Source organism: Truncatella angustata, assembly GCF_020726525.1.
Source record: "Truncatella angustata strain MPI-SDFR-AT-0073 chromosome Unknown BKA67scaffold_7, whole genome shotgun sequence".
NCBI classification, from domain to species: Eukaryota; Fungi; Ascomycota; class Sordariomycetes; order Amphisphaeriales; family Sporocadaceae; genus Truncatella; species Truncatella angustata.
The window spans coordinates 277,895-296,005 of record NW_025763387.1 but is presented as its reverse complement, the minus strand read 5'-3'; the positions used below and the strand labels follow the sequence as shown (position 1 = coordinate 296,005).

Below are 18,111 nucleotides of genomic sequence, written 5' to 3'. Positions count from 1 at the left end.
AGGTCTGCCTCGGCACCGCTCTCGCATACACTGCCGCGTGGTGTTCCGAGATGTTTCGTGTCCATGCGCAATCCCTGGCCCATACTGACTGCCCGTGGAGAGATTGTCCTCCTCGCCGTACATTCTAATATCTCTTCCTCGTGGGTTCGGGGCTGGGACTTCTGGTGACGCTCTTGGCATCGCGGCCGCGCTCCTTCAGCCACTTCTTGGTGGCGAGGGTCAGCTCGGCGTCGAGCTCGGGGGTGGGGTTCTTGCGGTGGATGAAGTTGCAGAAGCCGCCGCGCACGCAGCCCTCGCCGCTGTTGAGGCGGCAGCAGGCCTCGCGGAAGTCGGTGACGGGGCTCAGCTCGCAGTATATGGGGCGGCCGGCGTACCAGCGGCTGTTGAGCTCGTCGCAGGCGGCCTGGGCCGAGTCCTCGTACTTGAAGCGGGCGTAGACGTTGCCGATGAGGTGGTCGTTGGTGTTGTCGCAGACGACGAGCTCCTCGAGCTCGCCGTACTTGCACAGCTCGCACCACAGGTCCTCGTAGAAGGCGTCGAAGTGGTTGGCGCACTGCTCCGGGGTCAGGCGGTTCTTGGGGTCGTGGGCCGGGTTCTGGTACATGGAGGGCAGCAGGATGGTCTGCGAGTACGAGGGCTTGACGTGTTTCCGGGAGCAGCGGTCGCCGTGGCGGCAGGCGCCGATCTTGTAGTAGAAGGAGCAGTTGACCTTGTCCTGCTCGGTTCCGAAGATGGAGGCGAGGAAGTTGGCCATGGCGTCGGTTGTCGTTGTTGTTATTTGCTGTCTGTCGGCGGGTTTCCAATTCAATCAAGAGCTGGAATTGCTGTCGATTACCTGCTGCGCGGTGAGGCGATGCGACGTGTCTTGGCGCTGCGCTGTTGTCGTGGAGCGAAAAGGTCGGCAAGGTCGAAGTTGAGGTTTGACGAATGGAAATTGTTCCAAGGCTGCGGCGCGCGCATGGGAAAAGGGCATTGAAGGCAAGGGTCGAGGCTGACAAATGGTCTGTGCGGCAGCGAACGCGCAAGGGTAGACTAGAGCTTTCCAAGGCGCAAGGTTAGTGCTACAAGTAACTACTTGGTAGTTACTGTTTTCAGACTGTACTGATTAAGCTAAGTCATGTCCATGTATGCAAGTTAATCCGTTCTCTGGGTGTACTCCGCATATGAGCAGGGCGGCTTCTTCGTTGCCCAACGCTTTGTGGCGGCCACTGGGACTCAGAGTGGCTAAAGTGCGCTAAGGTTAGGTTAGATGAATAATGTTGAAGTGACCTCGGCAGCAGCCAGCTCCTTACCATGTAACCTACATATATGTGCACAATTTCGACCAGTTCTCCCTCCCACTGGCAATCTGAAAACATTCTTGTCCATCGATTCTCTCGGGAAGTAAACAATGTACGATGCACTCGAACTAATCAAATACATCCACCCGCGTTTTGTTTATTCTTATACGGAACAGCCGCTATTACCTGCTCCTAACGTCACCATCACCGCCCAATGGCACCAAAGACTGCTTGTGAGGGATCCAAGGTCCCATCGAACACCCCAGTTGTACTAAGTCAATGAGAAAACTATCAACAATACTTGACACGAAGAACATGTTATTTCATTAGTGTCCATGTAGTCACTGTTTTTATCCTAGTCTAGCCGTTCACTTGGCTTGTCTCAAATCTTTTACCGTACATTCCACAACGAAATGAACATTTAGACTTTGAGACATTGATAGCCGATGTACGAGGACAAAAATCGTCAAGTACGGGCAATTCCCCAAAATTCTCTAACCTAGGGTACAGAACCTTGTTGGCTATTTGCCTCCCCTGACCATGTAGCTGAACAACCACGCGGTGGATCAGAACCTTACAAGTGCTGGTTTGGAGTATCAGTGGATTTCTATCAGTGGTCTCGCTTCAACTGACTGCTTTCGCAATGCTCGCCTCAATCATGAGTTTTGTGTATCTATCTACATCCAAGGTTGTACTATTTTCTCTGTCCGCTAGCTTATAGGTTGTTGACTGCGGCCCAGAATGCGTCGCTGATTGGTCCAGCTGGTTGGCTGTTACCACAAGTCCACCGCCCGCGTCAGTCTCGGCAATATCAGAAAAGAAAAGAAGTAAAACAAAAATAAAAATAAGAAGATTGTAGTTGATGTGGGCCATTACAAAGTACCATACTGACAACATTGCACTATGCGGGCTCTGATCAAGAGGCAACTACAGTGGCAGTCGCGAGTGTACTTTCAGATGTTTCGAGTCAAGAAAGCTGCAAGCAAGTAACCGCATTTCCTTCATATGCTGCTCCTTGCAATGATCTCGGCATTTCTCCTCAGCCCGTAGTTGCTTAGCGTCTTGGGAAGGATGACCACGATTTCCGTGCTGACGTCAACGAAAACTAAGACTGTAACTTATACTACATCGCGGGTTGAGTTGTCTCACAGTACGGCCTTGAATCCAACATCAGTAAATGTCTTTTCAGCGCCTGGTTTATCGATTTCACCAACAGTTACCACTATATATGGTGGTATTTAGACGCGGAGTAACATTTCTCACGCTGCCAATGATACTTCTACGGCACCTTGAACCGCAAGCCAGGTGACACAACAGCGTCGGCCACTGTAGAGAACATTCTGTGACTCCTAACTGTAGCTCTAAGCATACCTTACTTCAACTGAAATCGAGCTTCAGGAGCTCCAGGGCGGTTTTGTTAGTGCACCGAATGTACAGACCAATAGTAAGTATCAGCACAGTGGTCAACATTACCGATGAGCAACTATCAAGTGATGAGTTCTTCAACCAAAACAGTCATGGGTGATGTTTCTAGAACCACTTTTGCAACAACTAGTTCACCCTCTACTGATATAACCACATCCGCTACAAACACGAACATGATTATCTCATCGGCAGATACCATAAACCCCAGTCACCCCTGAAACCTCGAGAACAACAAATACAACATCAACGATAGACACTACAATCTTTGATACAGCACCCAAGAGATCGAGCACAATCGCCTCTATCTTGTCTGTATATACAACAATTCCCCCTGTCAAATCTGAGAGCTCGAGCATCACGGATTCTACTTTGTATTATCATGACTGCGACAAGCACCACAAGTGATAATGCCACCCCGACTGATGCTTGACGTCGTCATGGAAGTGATCCTGATCTGGGGAGAGGATAAGTACACTAAAAGATTTGTAAGAAGATAAAACACCACAGACGACAATGAATAGATCAGTAACGGCTCTTGAATCATTGGCGATGCTCTTTATTTTAAAACCCCTGCCAACGACAGGTTCCCGACGGTGTACTTTGCGAGGCCTGTGGTGAGATCGCTTCGGCATTCCTACTAGTAACGGATGCCGGTGGCCTTCCATTGAAGGGGTGGGTTAGAACCCTTTGATGGAAGATTCGACATCCCACTGTATGAAAAGAGCTTCGTCTTCGTGGTATCTTGAGGCTGAGCGGAGATCGCGCCACCTCTGCCAGTAGACAAGCTCGGCTCCCATCTGAGTGACGTGTCGAATCTTTACGTCGTATATATCAACAGGCCACAATGTCGAGCAGTGGCGACAATCAGAAAGTAGCCGTCACTTTGAATTCGGGGATCAAATTTGCCAACGTCACGAAGATACGTCATGGAGTTGACTGCATATGACCGCTGGCTATTGTGAGTAGGCCAGCTAGGATTAGTAATTCGCTCATCGACATATTTCCTGTGGTGATTCAAGCAAGCACGGGAACCAAATAATAGAACAGACGCTTTTCTTGATTTTGCCATTCGTAACAGCTTCTGAGAAGGGGACGTTTGGGGCACCGCCCTGCCATCGTGGGCTTCAGGAAGTCGAGAAATCGTTCATCGCCCGCCATCTATCTGTAGAGAGCCGGTGGTGAGAATGCGGTGGCTAAGTGGCAGCAAGATCGGTTTAGACAATCGAGATGTGACCATGCCACGTTCGTAGCAGAAGTAGGTAGGGCCATGCCATGTTCGTACTGGGCTGTTTCAACCGCCAATACGATCTGAAAAGGAGGAACCAACTTATGGCCATAGCTCCGGAAGTCAGCAATTAAAAAGAATGAGTCTAAGTCGCAGAGAGAACACGTGGGCACAGCGGAAGTTTTAATAGTATTATAGTGCACTTTATTCATTATGTGCTATTTAGTGTACAGTCTAATGCGAGGAGATTAAGCCGTATTAGGCAAATGAATGCTTATATGATTAAATTCTCCTGCTGTCCTGCTTGGAACAAAGCAAACCAATATCCATTATCAAAGTAGTAAACCCGACGCTAAAACCATGCACTCCATGCTAATGTCCATCGCAATGCAATACCATCATTGTTAATTAACCTTCAGCTTGTAAAAACGCCTTAGTTAATGGTAATGCGGCGACTCTCGTGCTTCTTGGCCTTCTGAACAGTAACGGTCAGGATTCCATTGTCAAGCGAAGCCTGGACCGAATCGTTGTCCACACGGCCCGGGAAGTTGAAGGAGCGGGCGAATGAGCCGACATTGCGCTCGACCAGGTAGAACTTGTGCTTGGGGGCCTCTTGCTTGGGCTGCTCAGGCTTGGCGGCCTCGACGACTGTGGATGCGGGTGTGTCCCTAGGAGTAGCGTTTGATGACGCGACGGTGCCACTCTCCTCAGGGTCGTCCTCGACGGTTACTTTATGCGACTTGACTGATGATGTCTCGGCGTGCTCCTCGCCGTTCTCGGTGATAGTCCCGCTTGTCTCGGACTTGTCAACGAGGCCAGCAGGTGGTGTACCAGCGGTGTGGGTACGCTCAATCTTGCCGCGGATTTGGAGGGTCTGCGGGTCGCTGAATTCGATGTGGATGTCCTCCTTGTTGAGACCAGGTAGTTCACCATGCAGCTCGTAAGCGGTCTCCGACTCGGTCATGTCGAACTTTGGAGTGAAAAAGCTGACATTGTTTCGGCTCTGGCGGGACTGGGTCTTGTCGGCAGAGCCTTGGTTGCTGTAGCGGTCGAAATCATCAATGAGACGGAAGAGACCCTGGAAGTTGGGCTCTGGAATGTTGTAGTGGTAGTGAGGTCGGAAGAAGGAAGCCATTGTATGATCTGATGAGTTTCCGCGCGTTGAAGTTCCGGTAGTGGTCTTGATGATTTTCTGAGGGAGTCTTGATGATGACTCAAAACTTTGTGAAAGGTTGAATGGTGAATGCTTTGATGCTTTACTGTTTGTATTGTATTCTGATGAAAGAACGAGATCTCAAACACGGTCTTCAGTCATGGATTTATAGGCGGAAGCTGTAAGGCACACACAGCTTCCTCCAAATACAGGAATTGCTGAGAAGCTTCCATTGTGCTGACGGTTGCAAAATGCCAGAACATTTGTGATCCTTCTAGCAAGTCAGGGAACCGCGGAGAGTGTTTCTAAAAGCCGACCGATTATTCATGGTGTTTCTAGAATTATTATAGAATAGTGGAGTAATCAGTGGAATTCCCTGGAATAGTCTAGAATAAGCGGGGCAAAGCTTAAGTCCACTGTCATCGGACTGGCTCAGCTGCCTCGCTAGGGTGCTAGGCATAGGGAAGCGGATTCTTGTGTTTTGCATCGAAATCTCAGATGCATTTCTTTGCGAATTCGATGCATCACTACTGCTAATCTTGTGGAACTCAACAAATGAGCATAATGTGAAGAAAACAGGGTTTATGCGTATCATCAATTTATGCGCCAACAATCGAATTTCAATCTTTTGCACACCGTTGCAGCAAGTATACAGGTGGTCGAAACACGTGAAATAATACGTCGAGATTTAGGAGCCTCATATTGTACCGCATTTCGAAATGTTACCACCATATACTATGCAGTGTGTTGGATATGGCTATTCTGCTCCGTGGTGAAAACACGACAACAGAGCTAGACACCAGGGTAGTGCAGATTGCATGCGGCAGCGGCTCAGAGTGTATGCCTACATTTTAAGTTCTTCGAATTACAACAGACCTTGTCAGAAAGTCAGACTGCATTGGAGGCGGGATACGATCTAAGAGAAAGCCTTCTTCTCTGCATATCGGGTGCCAACGATGAATTCGACAACAGGCCGCTTGGGGGTGATGAACAGATCTGGTGAAGGCGGAGTAAACTGAGATCATGCAGAGGCTGGGACTAATCAAAAAGGCGCTCGAGAAGGGAAAGTATGCATCATTTCATCGATATAGAATTGCTTTTGTACATGCGCGGCATTTGTCTAGTGGGGTAAAGTGAACTTAGAGCTTGTCTTCAGTGTTCGGATTATGTTGGAAGAAGAAACGATAAACCATAGCAGCTGGCGCGTATTTTCTTGGCAACTATTTTGCCACAACAAGTGGAGATATCGTCTGTTCATCAACCACAAGCAGCACAGTGCATGTGTGTGTGTGTGTGTGTGTGTGTGTGCTTTTTAAGTCGAAAAAGCAAAATGTCTTGAGGTCCAAAAGCACCCGGCCAGCCGGCCCATTATTGACTACCAGTGATAGCCGGTAGGCCCCAAGCGAAAAGAGACACTCGCTCCACTTCTTTCACCAAGACTGCAATTCACAGCATTACAGCTCCTCCTCATGAATACAGTTTTTGAGAAATCTAAGAAGGAAAGACTTGACTTACGGTAACGGAATCCTGATAAATCGCAAAGAAAGCAAATTTACGCTTTCTATATATACACGTAGTATCTTGAAAACAAGTCTAACAATTCGACCCGAGATTTCTAGTCTGTTGGGACATTTACAGGTGTCCCATTTTCGGCTTGTAGCATATGTAGTACGTCCTGCCGGATCCCGCGATTATTCACTTCAGCACCCTTGTAAGTATGGTATTTGGAGATTCCCATTGCAATTGTGGCTGCGTGCCCAAGGCGCCACTTGATTTCGCAGGCAGGCAAGAGATTAAAGCCAACTTGTACAATCTGATGTACTCCCGTCTTGGCAGGCGTAAATCTCGTCCGTGACGTCACTTTCCAAGTAATCTCAATGTGGGCCTGCTGAAAATCGGACTACGTGGCATTAGAGCTTATTAAGTAAACCATGTTTGTCTATTGTGGAAATATTTTTGTGTTCGTATGATTTAGTGACGTGTAGGCGTTAATGGCCTGTTGAAGCAAACATGGCACTTTCGTGTTACTCTCAACATGACGTCTGTCACACGACACATAAAATAATGGCCACTAGAGGTTGCAAATATCGTACGACTATAGCATTAGCGATCCACTGCAGAAGTCATCAGGACGGTGGGCACAGAACAGGCAAATATGATGCCAATACCAAAGGAAAATGGCGATCTTGGAAGTTTAAGCACTTCATGGAGTTTGCTGCATTATCTCGATATAGATGATTATAGTCCACAAATGACACACCTGCCATAGCACCCTTAATCCAACGATGACGATAGTGCCTATGCCCAGCACGGCAATGAGACTTGCTCAATAGATATCCCACGAAATGTTTTATACAATGTGTCCTCATACTATTGGGGAGGGCCGTAAGGGGCACTCATTGGAGGTGGTGGGTATCCAGCAACCACAGGCATACCTTGCCGCATGCCCATAGACATTGGCGGTGCAGGACTTTGCACGCGGTTGAAGAGCCCAATAAGTCTCCTTCCAACAGAAGGCTCTAATTCCGTTCCGTCGCGGGCAATTTTGACCTCCCTGTTCGAGTTCCACGGATTTCGAAGACCCCTCGTCCTGTAGAACGGTAGCCGAGTCGTAGAGAGCCATTCCAGCTTAAAAGGTTTTCCCCAAGCTTTGGAGCCTGACTCACCATCGATCGCACCACGCGCACTTGCCGAATCTTCCGAATCGGTTTCGGTGGGCAAGATCTCGCCATCGTCTCGCTCAACCTCCCAAAATATAGTTCCACGTGCTGAGTCATCAATAATGTTGCCTCGGGGGCAATTATCAGTGGCCTCTGTTGGGATGGCCTTTGGCAAGTCTAGATCGTTTGTGGCTTGTACTTTCGGAGCAAACTCTATGGCTGCTGCGGGATCATTGTTGATAGGTGACACCATCCTTGCATACCCAAAGTATTCCCCAGATTTGTTTGCCGAAAAGACCAGGTACACATTGTCGGCTGCCTATATCAATATTTCGTAAGAATCAACACCTAATAAGACGGTGGCTACTTATAAACATACCTTGAAAGCAGTATTGAGTGATTCTTCATTGTGGGACTGAGTTGCCCAAACACCATTTCTGACGCTCAAGTCCAAATCCTCCACTGTCAGGCTCTTGAGCACGAAGAATTTGTCTCTCTGCTGAACGTCGCCACCGATCGAGGTTATAGGCCGTGTCTCTTGTTCTTGTTCTTGACTCTTCGCCGGTTCTACCACCGATATTGTCGTCGTCATTGTTGTTGTTGTCGTCGTCGTCGTCGGCGGGGTTTCCTGGATTGTAGTAGAGGGTTCAGGTGGAATTGTCTGCACACCAGGGGACGTTGCTGAAGGACCTGTAGGCGCTGTCTGTCCGGACACTCCTTCAACGGTGCTCTTCCGTAACCGACTAACTAACCGAACCGACTGAAATTTAGAATCATGTAGCTTTTGCTGCGCGCGGATACAGCTTTGTTCGTCCTTGAAATTCGCAAAGGCGCAATTGCTCTTTGAAATGAGAAATAACGATTCAAGCCCAGTGGCTTCATTGCACACGTGGTGAACCAGACTCATCAAATCTGTCTGAGGTGGCAGGTTACCAATCCATATAGCATGCCCTTGGTACTTTGTTAGCCCAAGCAAAGTAAGCATATACATCTCGTCCCAGGGAACTTACCACTTTGTCTGGGTTTTCGAGGGGGCCCGCGCACAACATTTGTACCGGATCTACCGCTAATGGTACCTAAGTTATATAAGTTTGAGGTCTGATGATTACTCATATAAATTACAAACTCACCTTGCACACTATCATAACCACTTGCGACGGATTGGTCTTGGAACCCCCCCGGCGCATGGCTGTGAGGGTCATGAGGTATATACTGGTTGATCATCATGTTACTAGCGAGAGTAGAATTGTGACTTGGATAATGATTCGGGGGAGGATAGTAATAGCCAGCCGGTGCTGATTGTTGCGCATGGTTCATCATAACCTGATTTGGATAGAAGTTCATGTTGTGTCGTTGCGCCAAGTTGCCTTGTTGCTGCGCAGGGGGCAACTGAGCGTAGTAGGGTGACATGTGCGCATGTTGTGCCACGTAATATGACTGACCTGCGAGATGATTCATGTTGGTCTGTCCAGCATACTGAGCCATCTGTGGAGTAACACCAGGTGATGAGCCATCAGCATTGTACCGTACTTGACCAGTATGGTTTGAACCAGGTCTGTAAGCAGGCTGAGGCAACGCATTGGCCATTGCGCTCATGTTGTAGGGTCCTTGTGAAGCCCCGCGGCCAGTACCCTGAGCTTGTGTCATATCGAATTGTGCCGTAAACGCATTCTGTGTCGGGTCGAAGTGGTGCTGATACTGCGGCTGGAAAGCTGAACTGCTCGGGCGAGATCCTGGCGCGAAGCTGGCAGGACTTTCGCTCGAAACTGTTCCGTGCATAGGAGTTTTAAAAGCCTCGTGGGCTAAGTGGTCGTTCGGTGAACTTGAGGGCGGTGGTACATCCCCCATTTGGCCTGACCAGCAGCGTTCCGTAACCTACAGACGGAAGTTTCTGTGCTGTGAACAGAGATATGCTGGCACTCGTAGAATTGTTGCGACGAAACTGGAGATATAAAATCGCAAATTGTGCTAACAATAGCCCTCAAGCGGTGTGGCGTCAAAATCCCAATGGCTTAGCCGGCAAGGGTATCCTGATGCTCGAAGGGACGAGAACCGGCAGAGGTGAGTGCCGACCACTTCGTTACAAGGGTTGTTTGTATGTAAGTGGTGCTTGTCCAGAATGGTAATCCAAAGCCCCGAGCTCCGCTACCGAACCACGACAGCAACAAGGAGTCCAGAGCAGGGTCCGATGGGGTTTGTCTGATGGGAGGCCGCTCAATGTAAAAGCGCCGCACAGTTAGAGTGTAGAGTAGAGTAGAGTAGGGTAGGGACCAGATAGGAAGCCGATGGCGGGAGGCGAAAAGAAGGTCTAGGCTGGTATAGAGGCTAAATTTGAGAAACATGTGCAGGCATGATTATCTTTGCCTCTCGAGGCTTCTGACTGAAGCTAGCTACCCGAAGCACTATGCCTCTACATATGAGATGACAAGAAGACCCACGTAGGGATCATGTCTCCGAAAAAGAACTGGCAAGGTACAGGCGAGTCGCGACCATGCGGATACTAGTCCGTAGGGCTCCATTGTGATGCTTGGCTGCCAGGGTTGCAAAATGATGATCTTGTGTGCAAGGAGTTGAGTCCCTAGTATCCATGCTATGAACACAGATAGCCCAATAGACTTTGTACGGAGGCTGCACCGTCCGTAGCCGTCAATTCGTCAACAGAACAAAAACTGGGGAATAAACTGGGTGGTACCAAGCAATTGCATTAGACTGGCACCTAACCCGCGTTGTCTTCATATTCGCCACCGGTCCCGGGTTTCACGAGCTGCACTGGCAGCGTCTGGCAGCCAATACCAGCATGTCCAGCCACAATTGTTCTAGGCCATGTCTGGCTTTTTGCACCTTACCCAAAAGACCCTCTGATTTGAGTGGTATGAGGAAGCAAATAATCAGTACCCGGTACATTTTACAGCACGAAGATTGGCATATAGCTCCCATCATTCATGCATTGTTGGGCACTCTGTCTAATGGACTAGGCTAGTTGTCATCATTCCACAAAGGTGCCGTGGATATGGGACGTCGACAATGACGATGCCTTGCGTCAATCCAGGAACCGTGGCGATTCGCCTACATAGTACATACAGTAGGCAATTGGTAGCTGGCGGTACTTTCCGCTGGCTTGACCATGAGCCCAGGGTCCAGGGGTTTCCTCCCAGCCCGGCCTAGCCCAGAGCCAATAGTCGAATGGGGCATCGGGGCACATCTATTCCATGGAAGAATACGGTTACCACCAGCTTTTCTCCGAATATTGTCTCGCGAAAGAAGTGGGCTCGTGGTCTTTCAACGCGCATAGGGCGAGATTGGCCTGAAGTAGAGTACCATGCAACAATCTTGTTGAACGGCTGACTGCAGAAAATGCTTTGGTAGTAGTTTTTCTTTCCAAGTAAGCAAGACTCGGGCCCGTGGTAGTGAGACGCTCGCCGTGAGTAGCGTGGAGATGGACATCCTGCAATCCATGAGATCCACTTGCCTATACACTATTATGTGGGAAATGCTCGGAAATGTTACGATCGACGAATTCTACCCGTACCGTCAGTCGTGCAGTAGTCCCAAAGCACCTAAGACCCTTCAATTTTGGACTTCAGTATGCTCGGCCCTGGCGCAAGACTGAAAACGATGTCGTCAAGGAACCCAGCCGATGTGGGAATTGGGCGTGTCTTTTGTCTTAGCGGTGCCCCCACTTGATGCTCAAACTCGAACGACTGTTCGGAGGAATTGGTTACATTTTGCTTGTGACCAAGCCAGCCAAACTCCTCATCTACAATACAGGTGGTGTGTGGTAGACTCACCTCGCCTTTTGGAGCTCTCCATGAACAGCGCTGCTTCACTCTCAGACGATGTCATTGATTGTCAAATGTTTCAACCATGCTGTGCGTCGGGGGCGTACAAGTACTGTAGACGAAAAGGATGCCACAGATGCGATGGGGAAATGATCAGCATTGACCGAAAATGATGGGGTTCAGCCATTGCCATGGCCTATGGGATTTTGCAAAATGCCATTGCTAAGAAAAATACTCTGGCGTCATATGTGGGGACCCGCGCCACAGTCTCCATTTCCCATCTTAGGAATATCGTGCCGATCTGCTACTCCCTTGCCGATTTCATTCTTTGCTGAATTGGTAGAACCATTCACAATGCTGGTTTGCAAACGGACGATTGTCGTGTAGAAGCAGAGCCTCGATAGCACATAAGCATACTACAAAGTACTTGTTTCTTCTTCACAGCGGGCATTAGGCAAGTCAAGCTTGTCCTATGTGTAGATGGATTATCGGGCCAAGTCGATCGGCTTAACTTCGTGTTACCTACTCCGTGGGTAATGCTACAGTCGACATGCTTTTGTTTTATTTTAAGTGTTCACCATGTAACTCAATGTTGTTTCCCATATGAATATCACTCGCTGAACGCGTGCTATGGTATGGCTCAGTAAAGGCCAGGAACCACACGAGGAAAGCTCCTAAGAACTTTCAGACCGGCTGCAGCCAATCACAGAACTTGTCTAAGGAAAGTTGCATCCGGTAGCATTCCGACTTTTTAGCTGGGCCAAACTCTAATCAGGGGCACGTCAACAATGCAGCTGTTGTCGGAATTATCTCTTTCCCATCATTGAGAAATCCCATTTCAGACTTATGTCTACAATAGAGCCTGCGGGTTGGGGTTTCGCTTGGCTCCACGCCAAAGGTGGTCCGACGGCCATCCATAATACCGGCGCCGTGATCGACACTGCTGCATTGCTCAGCCTCAATGATCCGCTACATCTGCCGGCGCCGCCTATCTGCGTACGCGTTAGACTAAAGAGTAAAAAGTTTTTGTTTGCCACAGTCAACTTTTGGAGTTCAGCCTAGACCCAAGCCTATTCTTTGTTTCCAGGAGAGCCACTATCCCGTGACATGTGAGTAGACTGAGAAGAATGGCGCTTGGCAGTTCCCAACAGACAATGCTTCAACAGCGCTCTCGGGGTGACCGAACTTCGGAACATGTTTCCACGGCGGCGCATTCCATCTTTAGATGAATTGTTGGAACCTGCTGGTCTCAACGGGGACTACTGCGGATCTCAACTGATATCATAATGAGGAAAGTGGATTGATATCAACTTACGAGCTCGCAGGGTCACGTGGGGGTGAGCGTCCAATATTAAAAAAATTATGGTTATTTGCCACTGGGCGGCGGGCTCGCGCCAAACCATGTGCGCAATCCAGCATCCATCCAGTAGACTCTGCCACACATCAGAACAGAGACAAGGTTCCGTGGAACGTTGAGGTAGAGAAACGCTTCGTACCAAGGCACGGGACTGCTTTGCAGAACTGCCCTTGTCTAGCTCTTGTCAAACTAATTTCCCCGTACCTTCGATTGACACTCCATTGGCTTGAACCTGTTGGTAGCTTCGCAGCCAAGACATTTCGACATTTAGATAGTCTGCGGTACTACTCCGTACATTGGTCAGTAGAAAGCGTCACGATTCCAGCTGCACGTTCCGCTAGAGTCCTAAGCGAACTTATCAAGGGATGGCTCAAGACGTTGAACCCCTAGCTAGCACCACATGAATGCTGTCTGAACAAAGAGCCCTTCAACCTCTAGGTATGAGTGCCTCAGCGTTGTTTCCATTTGCAAGAGTCCCTAGCTTACCACCAAGTCCCCAACCATCATCTCCATTCCGGGCCGCGTGCCGGTAGGTAGCAGAAGTACAAACCTACACAGTCTGTTGTCTTTGCCGTAACTACTCGATTAGCTTACTACTGTAGAAAGACTCTTTCTGTAGCCAAACGTGCCTTACCCATTCCTTCGTTTTCGTCTTTGGGCGGGTCCTCAAAAATCAATGTCAGGCCACACTTGCGTCTCGATGACCTGCAGAGAACTCAAATACTAGGCACATACTTAGTCTCATAGGCCAGCCGAGGCCAGAGATGGTCGTTGCAAAGCCGTTATCAACCTTGTTTGAGCTAAAGGCCTGCACGAACGGCCGCCATCCCTTAACCAGAGTCCTCCGAAAACTTGCTGGCTTTGGGTCATGTTTAATAGCATTTGGAACAAATATCAAACCCGAAAAGGCTCCTCCATGTGGAGGTTCTCCTAGACCGTTACACTAAAGACAACTAGCTACTCCATAGTCCGTCATCAACTCGCGACGATTACTTAGTAATCCCTTAGCCATTCTGTTGGTGCACCCCCATCTGGCGGACGTGACGTTTGCGTCCTTTAGCTGTACATGAGTGGGCTGGGTGGATAATCTCTTGGCCAGTCGCATCTACGGGGACCTCAGTAGTCCTATGTATGAACCGGCAAGATGTTTTGCTCCCGGAAGCTGGCACGCTACTGATCAAAGGTCCGTCAGACGCCTCAAAATTATACTCATCAATGGCAGGCAAATATGTTACATCGACGAGTGGTCCCGGCCTTGACACCTTGGCACGATCTTGACAGGTCGTCATACACTGTCGCAATTCGAAATAAGCCATGAAGCATTTTGCGAAGACTTAGAGTTTCATCCACGAATCAAATAATTGTCATGTTTGTTGCTGGTTGCTTGGTTGAGGGCAAGTGGGTCATACTGAAATTCACCATTTTATTGTGGTCAAAATCGTGAATTCTTTTTGCGCCCCCTTGTACGGTGTAGCTCAAGCGCTGATTTTTAAGATCAGCTCGCGATCTTTGAAGCGTTTTGATAGACATGGTTGGAGTGACGTGTGACTAGTCTAGTGTCAACTCATAACTGCTTTTCGAAGAGCGGAAATTCGAGACTCAAAGGCTTAAGTTTCTCAATGCTCACTCGACCAGGAACAAATGATATTTTTGGGTTGCATGCGCCTTGCAGCAGGCCGACCGTCATGGTGAGCTGTCTGCCTTGGACATCTCCAACTCGTAGGTTGTGGCTTGATCATTCTCTGCAATGACTACTGGGGTATATAATATACTTTGCTCTCACCCACATCCCGCAACACTCCTATTACGGCAGGTCATTTCTCTCCAATGACATTGTAGTCAGGGACTGGTAACTCCCATAATCTAGCCGGACATCCTGATTCAGAGATGACATGGTATCTACTGCTTCACGAAGTGGAAATTATTGGATCACGCCAAAATACAACTGTCGATAAGCGGCTCTATCAGGCACATAATTAGATAAGAGGGCCTGGTCAACTCGCCCTCCGGCGGCTACGTATGTGCGCACAGTCCCTTTGCCACATTATAATGTAGCATGTTATATACTGGCTCGGAGATTTTGAACACATCAGCGACGCTCCAGGATCACTGGTCGATGGCGTGGCACACAATGTCGCTGGCCATGTCGATGCTACGTCACACCTGCATGTCACAGATACGTGTTATACTATTTATACACCAGCTGGTCACCAAGTGGGCATCAATATCCTGTCATTCGGCTATACCTGGCCTCTGTATGTCTCGTCTACTCGCTGTAATTAATCGCCCATAACCCATCTCATTTACCAGCAGCACCAGCAACCAATGACATGCTTTGCTGTACATTGAGTAGAGGTAAGCAATTTCGATCATCCAAATTTTTCTCAGGTTAGTCCGGAGGCATCCCCGCCTCACCTGCGTGTTGCAACGGCGTCGGAGTTGGCGACCAGATTTGGTAACTGAAAATACGGCATGCGAGTATTTGTACACCGTGACAACCCGAACACTGCTATACCCGTTGCATACCGTCTTGTTGGGCTAACGTCTAGGTATCGTCCCTTAACCCAAATAACTTTATGTTCCGACCTGAACTCATTATGTGCAATCACTTCGAAGCTTCGTTAGGACAACTACGTGCGAGCTCCCATACAAACTAGTTAGCGCTTCCATCAGCTCGTATTGATGTGCAGTGGCTGAAGAAGAGGCAACAGTTGTCAACATTGACCACTCAGTCCAGGACTGGCATGCTTCCGTGCTAACCCTTCCGTTGTTCGTCCGGGGGTTGATGTTATTTCATGCTTTCGGGCCCCGTGACTCGACAAAAGCACCAAGAACATGCGCCTCGCACGTCTGCCGTGCGTCGAATAATTGTGTCGATTGCGGCGCTGTGGTTTCTTGATAGAGATGCACAATGTCTGCTTCGATGCCGCCCGTTGTATCGATAGCTGTGGGGGATATGGTGGTACACTACGTTGACTTGCCATGTTGCAATGGACGTTTCGATGGGCCTCAACTAGCTAAGCATTTATTGATTATTCGGTAAAGCGACCAGACTATGCGTCCCGGATAGGCCGGATAATCAAGGATTAATATAATCTGCTTCGCGACGTTGCAACGCCATACGCAAAGCTCGGTGCCTGGGAAGAGTAAATGGCAGGAGAAAAATAGCGGACAGCCTGAACCACGATCCGAGTGCATGCTAGAATAGGTACCCGCAGGTGTTCTCTGAGTATCTCCCACAGCTATTTTAGGCACACACGCAAGTCAACCTTTGAGAGGCCGTCGTTCGTGTGGCGTAGCATATATACATTTTACTTGCACTCATACGCAGATTGTTCCCAACCCTAGACTCTGCTAGCCCATGCCAGAATCTATACCCAGACCAGGCAAATGCGCAAATGCGGCTGTGTTTAAAATCAAGCGCTGGCTAAACATCACGTACGGGTTGATCAGGACATCCAAGGTTGTAGTCTAAGGTGTGTGTTTCCGGTACCTTGTCTGACAGTCCACGCACAACGGTTTCATAGCTTTATTTATCTTGCTCATGTTCATCTTAATCCGTTTGGGCTCATCTCTGTGGGGGGACTTATCTGGGCTATACAAAAAAGTACTCAGGGAAGGGCATGGTTCTCGTCGATCGTCTGACACTGCCAGCGATGTATGCGTACGACTTCATTAGGTAGTATGACAAGCCGTTCCCCCGTCCCTCGTTCACACGTACCGTGTTTGGCCATACGCGATGGTGGAGGCAGACCGCTTCAACGCAATGTCATTCACAGAATATGCACGACCAACCGGTCCAAAGCCTGATCGCAACGAACACAAATGGGGATGGACGAACGTGTGGTCAAGTCGGAAACTTCATCAGACCACGCCTCTATCGTATTGGTACAGATACGGATTCTGGCGCCCGCCATTCAAGGTCACCCGGCTTAATCCTTCTTCAGCGGTAGAATCTTCTCCTCAATACCATTTGAAGTAATGATCATGAGTTGTAGACCGTCACCAACCTCAATATGTCTCTCCACGGCGGAATCGAACGCATCCTTGACCAAGATCTCAACCTCCTCTCTTGGCAGGGGCTCTCTGGGGCGCTCCTGCAGGGCATGGCCGATACCGCTTCCGGGGATGTGCTGGTTCTTGAAGTTGACCTGGTTATCTAAGAAGGGCATGATCAGACTGGAAGCAGCACCGCCAGCTCGGCACTGCTCTCTCTCGTAGCTGCCGACTGGGTCGTAGCTGTAGACGGCGCCCTCACCGTTCTCGTCCAGACCTCCGAGAATGGCGTAAACGTAGTAGGGGAAGAAGCGTCGCTGGTACATGATGGTGCTCAGGCGCTTGGCGCAGGCAGATACAGACATGGGCTTGTTGTGGCGGTAGCGGTACATCTTGACGATGGCGTCGAGGCGCTCCTTCAGAGCCTCGCCATCGGCGGCAAAGCCGACGACGGACAGCAGGATGTTGGCGTCGTCTTGGGAGGAGTTGGAGCCGCCGATCTTGAAGACTTTGGGCGAGTAGCGGGTGTTGATGCTGTATCCAGCTGTCAAACGGGTGTCGCCGGCCATGATGGCGAAGTCCTTGCCGGCAATAGCGAGAGTCGAACCACCATTGTCGGTGTACCTGGGGACGAGAAGATCAGTGTCTTGTGCGGCGTGGCAGCAGCTGGAGGCAGAGGTTCTCATGGAGCTTACGGGTTGAACCGGTGTTCTCTGAAGCCATCAGCGTGGTCTTGGGCTGGTGCGTCGGAGAAGGAGTAGTTGGGCCCGTTGAGGACGGGGTTCTGGCTGAACATTGCCATCTTGGAGAGTTGCTGGGGGTGACGGAAGCCTGGCGAAGACTGTGGGCTGGCTCAGAGGTGGTGAGATGGGTTTGCTGGCGATGGAGTTGGTGATGGTTTGGGGAGGGTGAATGCGGCTGGTTGATGACTGGAGGTCGGCGATAGCTTCCAGCTTCCCGTCGCAAATACGCTACCGAGTGAGTAAGTTACTGACTGTACATACCTCTCTGCTGTGCTACGCGTAATAGCTTGCAGCCTTACCGTCAATAGCTGTGCTGTAGGCTGAGAGAGCACTAACGTCAAGAGCTGGGGGCCTGGGCGAGGGGCTGCCAGGATCCGTTGCAGCTCCAGTTTGGCCCGAGCTTAGAAAGGCGGATGGCCAACGCCGTAGAAGCATTTTGATTGGCGTGTTGGCAACCTCCAGCCCATTCGACAGGGGGAGGTGAATTCAACTT

General features: G+C 49.5%; 4 protein-coding genes across 4 annotated transcripts; all 4 read right to left on the bottom strand.

Annotated features, from left to right (window-relative positions):
• Window positions 1–124: 124 nt before the first annotated feature.
• Window positions 125–754, bottom strand: BKA67DRAFT_521880 (putative U2 auxiliary factor small subunit; the record flags this gene model as incomplete). The annotated part of the gene is made up of 1 exon (XM_046098322.1): window positions 125–754. One exon carries the CDS (start codon window positions 752–754, stop codon window positions 125–127), a length of 630 nt encoding a protein of 209 aa, XP_045954819.1.
• Window positions 755–4,125: 3,371 nt separating this feature from the next.
• On the bottom strand, window positions 4,126–5,411 carry BKA67DRAFT_574378 (HSP20-like chaperone). Its single transcript, XM_046103418.1, has one exon. The coding sequence runs from the start codon at window positions 5,063–5,065 to the stop codon at window positions 4,364–4,366; it is 702 nt and encodes a 233-aa protein (XP_045954818.1). The 5' UTR covers window positions 5,066–5,411; the 3' UTR covers window positions 4,126–4,363.
• Window positions 5,412–7,453: 2,042 nt separating this feature from the next.
• On the bottom strand, window positions 7,454–9,522 carry BKA67DRAFT_593975 (YT521-B-like domain-containing protein; the record flags this gene model as incomplete). Its single annotated transcript, XM_046105003.1, has 4 exons — window positions 7,454–8,062; window positions 8,123–8,694; window positions 8,754–8,819; window positions 8,874–9,522. The coding sequence occupies 4 exons, from the start codon at window positions 9,520–9,522 to the stop codon at window positions 7,454–7,456; spliced, it is 1,896 nt and encodes a 631-aa protein (XP_045954817.1).
• A 6,927-nt stretch (window positions 9,523–16,449) lies between these two features.
• On the bottom strand, window positions 16,450–18,060 carry BKA67DRAFT_360045 (nucleophile aminohydrolase). The gene is made up of 3 exons (XM_046096415.1): window positions 17,880–18,060; window positions 17,571–17,727; window positions 16,450–17,499 (listed from the first exon to the last, which is right to left on the bottom strand). The coding sequence occupies exons 2-3, from the start codon at window positions 17,675–17,677 to the stop codon at window positions 16,812–16,814; spliced, it is 795 nt and encodes a 264-aa protein (XP_045954816.1). The 5' UTR covers window positions 17,678–17,727; window positions 17,880–18,060; the 3' UTR covers window positions 16,450–16,811.
• Between the last annotated feature and the right edge of the window lie 51 nt (window positions 18,061–18,111).

What these genes read in the sequence shown, in the direction of transcription:
- BKA67DRAFT_574378 (XM_046103418.1), bottom strand. Translation starts at nt 5,065, where the DNA reads ATGGCTTCCTTCTTCCGACCTCACTACCACTACAACATTCCAGAGCCC.
- BKA67DRAFT_360045 (XM_046096415.1), bottom strand. Translation starts at nt 17,677, where the DNA reads ATGGCAATGTTCAGCCAGAACCCCGTCCTCAACGGGCCCAACTACTCC. An exon ending in AGAGAACACCGGTTCAACCC is followed by an intron (nt 17,500 to 17,570) that starts GTAAGCTCCATG and finishes TCTCGTCCCCAG; the next exon opens with GTACACCGACAATGGTGGTT.